We start from the raw sequence: 6,739 nt of genomic DNA, 5'->3' as shown, positions 1-6,739 counted from the left end.
TTTTTCCTGCTGTTAGTGCTGCTGCTGCTGCTGCTGCTTCAATGGCTGTTCCTTCTACTATTGCAATCTGAACTTGTTCCTACACCTCTGCCTTCTTCACGTGCGCCCATTCTCATAGCCAGCTGTTAATTTATTACCCGGAAAACAAGAGCAGAAATGAAAAATGACCTAATCTCTTGGGTGGAGTAATTTTTTCCGATTTGAGGGGCTAGAAAAGGTGTTGATGGAGCATAAAGGGACTTCAGAGCAGACTGTCAATCTCTACTGAAGTACAGTCCACGCAAAAACAAACTTATAATGACTACATAAAAAAATACTGCAAGTTCAACCACCAGTGTTAAATAAGAGCCGCTTTAAGATACTAACTAATTGCTGATGCATTACTGGCCTCTAGTGGTGAACAGTAATATGAGTGTCAAAAACTGGGTAAACTGTAATAATGCTGAAAGAGGCTATGGGGCAATATTGTGATATTCACTAAGCATATTTTATGACACTTGACAGGGCCAGTGTTTATAAAGTCACTTCAACATTGACTTTACTCAGTGCTAAAGACTGTTGCCTCTAATGAGGGTAATCACCCAAGTGGAATCCCACTCATTTCCATCCGATAATTACACATTAGAGTCATATGAGACCGAGAGAGAAGAGATTAATTCACTGATTGGAAATCCAGTTAAAATAACCATCAGTCTCAGAAATCCTTCTTCTGCAGTCTGCTGTGCTAATGTTCACGTGTGTGTAGGAATACAAATCAGAACAAATATCTTGATGAGGATCTACAAACAGAATAAATATTGTCTAATGTAAGGTAAGACAAAATACAAGCTTGCAAATGTAAATATCCTGGTATACAAAAATGGAAATGTACAGCAGTTTCCATGCTGTTAAAAATATTACCTGGTCATTTAGGTTGGGGACTGAGTTGAAATACTTTAAAGATGTGGAGCCAAAGAATCACACCAAGTATCAGTATAATAACAGCGCATTCACTTTATTAAGGAGACACAGCAATTGGATGGACCATTTATGTGGTATTTATTTCACAATGCATTTGGAAGTTCTCATTTCTTCACAATTGGAGCGTCGTCTCTCACCGTATCGAATATTTCAATTTCCTTGATGATCCGATCAACAATCACCCTGTTGTTTCCTGAAACCATTCTTCGAGACATCACATCGAAAGGTCCCCCTTTATTTAACAAAAAGAGGCTTAATTTAGAGGGGTTTCACCAAAAAACGAAGGCTGCTTTTAATACCAATGACCAGTTATTCATTTAAAATCACATGAAGCATACACACCATCAACATCCAGGAGTAATCCACCGGCTTCTCTGACTATAACCGCCCCAGCAGCAATGTCCCAGCAGTGGATCCCGATCTCGAAGAAGGCCTCCACCGCCCCGCACGCTACCAGGCACATGTTGGTGGCAGCTGTCCCAGACCCACGGAGCCTGTCAGGACACACCAGTAAGAGTTTAATGATGACAGTACTAATGGCTGAGGGGGAGTCAAGAAAAAAGGGTCTAGCAAACTGTAACACAAAGAAAGTTGCAGTTCCTTGCCATTTAAACTCTCATTTTGGAAAAGGAGCAAAGCGAGTAAAAATCCGAGATCCAAGATATCCTTCTTTTCCATTATGTTGTATTATTATTTACAATGTGTATTATTACAGTTGTTGTATGTCTAATATTCATAATTAATCTGTTTAATGGATCCATTCCAAACAGTATAATTCATGGAATAAAATACTTTAAGATAACTTAACCAAATTGAATTAAATGACATGGTAGTTAAGACTACTATGCTAAAATAGTTAGCTTCTAGCATTTGGCTAGCTCCTTTTTCCTCTATTCTGAGCCATTGAAGCTTATAGACAAGCCCTAGGGAAACCGGTTATTTTATGTCAATTAAATCTAATGTATTACTTTAAATTCTTTTTTTTGAGTAGTCAGTATATACAAGTTACAGTTATTAATTAGGTACCAGTTAACAAAAACATTAAACTTTCTAAAAAACGATTTAACCAAAGACCTTATGTCAGGTATCTAAACAAAATGTCAGCTTTCCGAGAACATTTTTTGATTCTAGGGCAACATGTGAAAAACCACCCACCCATGCACTGGGATGCAGAGAATCTTTTTCATCGTGGAGAAGATCTTCTGCACTGTCTCCGGAGACCTGTCAGTTCCATGCTCACAGATGATAATGGACTTATTGATATCTGCAATGACAGCATGCCAAACGCGTTACTATTACAGTACAGGTGTGACGGTGACTGTCAAGTTGGCACACTGGAACATACAGTAACAGTCAAAAATCCTCGATATAGAATGTGATTAACGTTTATTTTCTTTAGATAATTGTGCTTAAATGCTTTATTACCCTAATTTATTCTTAAAACATGCTGAAGGATGTGTTTCCAGATATACGCCATTTTAATTGCCAAAAACAAGGCAAAAGATAGCACATGTGTAGCTTCATTTGTGTTATTTCCTTCTTTACTAATCTCCTATTGTTTTCAAATATGCTAAATAGTTCAAAGTCTTGACTGGTGCTACACAAAAAGTCAAGATAAGTGTTACCTTTCACATCGGACACCTGAATGGGTTCATCATCACAGAACGCTCCCTGCCCCTTCCTTGCTTTATACATCTTGTCCTCCATGCAGCTGTACACCACACCAAACTCCAACTGAAAACACAAGTCATGTTTGAAGCTTTTAACATACTGTAGGTGAGGATAAACTTTATTGATTCTTGTGTTATTTGACATACCTCCTTATTGACTGCGAAGGCAATCGACACGGCCACAAATGGGAATCTGTGAATAAGTATATCCATTAGTCATTGGTGTGTTACACGTTATGAATACATTTAGCTTGTTTACACTGTGCATCTTTGAATACTTTTTTTTCAAATAACTATTTCATTAGATGGTAAAGAAAAGTTCTTGTAGAATCCAATGTTGGGAAATAAGCTTATTTGTTACCTGGCTGATAAAAGAAGATTGATAATAACCTTATGTCTGTTAAAAAGGAAATTAGAGTAAAACTGGTAGAACTGGTGTGGCTAGGCTCCTGATTTCTGTCTTTATGCTAAGCTAACTGTTTAACTTGGGTTAGTCCTGTTTGGTTTATCAAGTTTAAGTTCATTCATTCACACAAAAAACTGTCCTTTAGCAACACTGATATCTTACCCATGCACAAAGTTTGTGGTGCCATCCACAGGGTCTATGATCCATGTGGGTTTATCAGTTAAGATACTAGGCTGCTCCTTTGACACTGACTCTTCTCCAATGAAACTGTAACACAGAAGAGCCAATGACAAATTCAAGGATATGACACAAGTGCAACGAATCACATATTGATGTGTGTAGGTCTGTGTCCATGTCTTACCAGTGTGTGCCTTCTCCAAATTGTTCTTTAAGAGACCCAATGATGATTTTCTCCACCCTCTCGTCAGTCTGGGTGACGAGATCGACAGTGCAGCTCTTTGTCTGCACCTTTATTTCCTCCTCCCCTGCTTTCCTTATTACCTGAAAGAAATGGTATATCATTGGCACATGATTAGGGATCGTGAGAGGAAAGAAGCGTATATTTTTAATCAAAGTTAAACTGGAGTAAAAGTGCATTTCGTGGTTCTTACGTACCGCTCCAGCTGCTCTTGCCACTTGAACGGCAAAATCGTAAGCTTCCTGCCATTGGTCAGCCATTCTGTGTGTTTAGATGCTTACTGATAAGAACCTGGAAAATGAATAAAGCTTGTAAAAGTTCACCAATGACTGCATGCAAGTGTCATGTTATTCAATACAAATGCATTCAAATAAAAATAAATACATCATTACCGTAGAACCTTTTTTCCTTTAAAGTTAAAAGCCCTTCTGGCACAAAAAGGGTTAATGGTGACGCAATATCCGTCCATAACATTTCATAAAATTCCTGCATGCTTAGCACACTCATCTTTCAACAGAGTGAGTTGCGAAACACATCCGCAGCTGGCATAACTGTTTGTTTTAAATACCCACAAGAGTCTACAGGTTTAAATTGGCATGAGGATGTGATGTTGGCAAGGGCGTAGGTTTGATTTAAAACGTGGGGTGGGGCACAAAAAGTCAGAAGGTCTTCAGTAAAAGAAAATAAGTAAAAATGCATATAAGTGCCATTCTTTTTCTTTTAGGCCAGGTGTGACACGTGTGCTTTTACATTTGGGTTTTTATCTTACTAGTGTTTTGTATTTTTTTTACGTCATGTAGGAGAGTTTTTCAGTCTGTGGCTTCCGGTCTGGTTTCATCGTCTCATGTTTTACATTTGTTTCATGTCCTCTCTATTTTTTATGTATTTATGCTATGTTTTTTAAAAAGTTGTTGATGTACAGCACTTTGTTGTTTTTAAATGTGCTATAGAAATAAAATGGATTGCATTGTCTGCTTTTTATTTTTTACAAATTTGAAAAACACTACTTTATTTTGCAATGTTTCATGTCGTTCTTTACAATTTATAGGAAGTGGAGGAAGCATTCAGATCCTTTACTTGGTTGCAAACAACACAACTTTAGTTTAGGAATTTCTTATCAGGTAAAACAACATAAAGTATGAAAAGTAAAAGTATAGATTGTACATTATAGTATTGCCCTTTTAAAAACGTACATATATATGATTATTTTTCTAGAAATATTACTGGTTATTTTTCATCTCAAATGTTTTAACTGAACAGGAAGGGTATGCAAAATCTGAAATGTAACTCAAGCTAACAGTACCTTTTAATATGTGCAGTACTTGAGTTGCATTACACCACTATTTAGATTGAACATTTTCATTTTCTTGTTGTTGCAGAACAAACTGTACTGTCAGTTTTTCCTACGTCACATAATCTGCATTATCTCTGCCTTTGCAAATTGTGTGTCAGAGTAATTGCTGCTTAAACAAAGATGACCAAAAGTTTAGTCATAAAACAATTATTCATCCACTATTAAGATTAGCACACATCTGTATGCACACACATATCCATCATGCATTGCTATAAAAACATTTTTTTTTTAAATAAAATCTTACCTTGTGAAGTCAGGTGTTCAGAGGCAGCTCCTGTTTGCTAATGCACTTTCTTTTGAAAACCTGCACTTTAAGTTCCCTTATTGGAGCGATGAAGCAACACAAAAGAGCTAACACCGAGTAGGAAAAGTACTAGCCCCACCTTCATGTTTTTTTCTTCATAGCAACCTGAAGAAAAAAAAAAAAATTGTCTGTCGGCCTCTGTAGGCAGACATGCAACCACATGAAGCTGCCTTGACTCTACAGACGGATTTAATATAAGTTAGTGGAATTTTTTTTCGGGGTGTTTTCGCAATTGAGGAGGACACACCTTGCTATGTCTTTGTCAAATACAGCTGAGTAGTAATTAAATCCCGAACACAGGTAACATACCATACTCTGTGTTGAGCTCATAAACCTCTTGAAAAAAAGAGTGTACATTCCAGAGCCTGACTTAATGACAAACACACTTTTATATTTTCTGACAATTTCAGAACTTTCAGGCATTCCTTCCATGTCCTTTTATTGTATTCCACTGGTGGGGAATAGTCTGGAAGGTTCTCTGGTGAGTCAGTGGTCATTATGTAAGCATGCCCGATTCGTATTGTGCAAATCATGGAAATATTCTATAAAGATATACCAGCAGATAAACAGATCTAGACATGTCTGGATCTATGTTCGCTCATCAAAGTAAGTCCTGAAGAAGTACGTACTGTTCTCTAAGAGCTTCAAGCTACTTCTCTTAAAACACCAAGTTGCCTCGCAGGAAGTCAAACCTTGCTGCAAGAGGGATTGTTCAATTAGTGGGCAATGCTGCATGTCTCAAGAAAATGACATTATCCCTCTTTAGCTCTTTACTGGGCTGAACCTAAAATGGTGAAACGATAGTGGTGATATCTCTTACTGAAGAGATAAGACACTGAATCACAGAAACACAGCAATAATGCATTAGCTTCTACATTGGCCGATATACCCTGTAGGTACAAAAGCTGAAACGTATTTTTCTTTACTGGGGCTCGTTCGGGCATGATGTTTATCGTTGCAGCCACACCTTATATAACTCATATTAATGTGTTGAGTTACCTGCAAAAACAGGAAGAGTAAAGCAAATATTGAACTATCTAAAAGCGAACTAGCGAGCTGATATGCATCGTCATGGAATATCAATTTGGTTGACATGTAGCGTTTTCATCCTGCTATACAAGTTCCTGGAGAGACCCTGATATCACAAGTTGTGCCAGCTAAAATAAACAGAGCACCGTTGTTGTTGAACTTAGCAGATCAGTATGTGGTATCATGGCGTCTGTTGAAAGTTTTTGTTTTACAGGGAACAGCGGGAGAGCAGTTGTCACCCTGTTGTACCTGTTGTGCACTAAATATAAGGCGCAGTGTAAAATGTGTGAAGACAGACTGAGGGGAAGTGATAGGAGAAGCAAAACAAATACATCAGTCCTGCTGTCTCTCTGGCAGGTCCTGGTTATGAATAATTTATTCAGGATGACGGATGTTTTGGATGTTTGCTTCCCTGGCTCACAGCTGTAACTGAGGCCTGCTACCATGCTGACGTGGCTGAAGGTCAACGGTGCATCCTGAAAAATGAGCAGGGCGACTCAGTCATGTTTCCTGGCACGGTTATTAGTCCCTTTTGAATTTAGCAATTTATTTGGTCAGAAAAGTGTTTGACAAACTGAAACTTTGGCCTCATGGCAGA

At 37.9% G+C, this 6,739-nt stretch overlaps 1 protein-coding gene across 1 annotated transcript in view; it reads right to left on the bottom strand.

Annotated features, from left to right (window-relative positions):
* Positions 1-967: 967 nt before the first annotated feature.
* LOC307026448 (uncharacterized protein) overlaps positions 968-6,739 on the bottom strand; it is a 26,755-nt gene continuing 20,983 nt past the window's right edge. The window contains exons 10-18 of the mRNA XM_079661835.1: positions 5,887-5,947; positions 3,652-3,715; positions 3,398-3,537; positions 3,199-3,303; positions 2,778-2,823; positions 2,586-2,694; positions 2,116-2,224; positions 1,303-1,454; positions 968-1,192 (exon numbers count right to left, since the gene is read on the bottom strand). Of these exons, the coding sequence (XP_079517961.1) occupies positions 1,065-1,192; positions 1,303-1,454; positions 2,116-2,224; positions 2,586-2,694; positions 2,778-2,823; positions 3,199-3,303; positions 3,398-3,537; positions 3,652-3,715; positions 5,887-5,947 (914 nt within the window). The 3' untranslated portion in view covers positions 968-1,064. The remainder of the gene's footprint in view (positions 1,193-1,302; positions 1,455-2,115; positions 2,225-2,585; positions 2,695-2,777; positions 2,824-3,198; positions 3,304-3,397; positions 3,538-3,651; positions 3,716-5,886; positions 5,948-6,739) is intronic.

This window comes from Notothenia rossii, assembly GCF_949606895.1.
Source record: "Notothenia rossii genome assembly, chromosome: 12".
In the NCBI taxonomy this organism is placed as follows: domain Eukaryota; kingdom Metazoa; phylum Chordata; class Actinopteri; order Perciformes; family Nototheniidae; genus Notothenia; species Notothenia rossii.
Note: the sequence above shows the minus strand (reverse complement) of the source record. Positions and strands in the feature narration are given on the sequence as shown.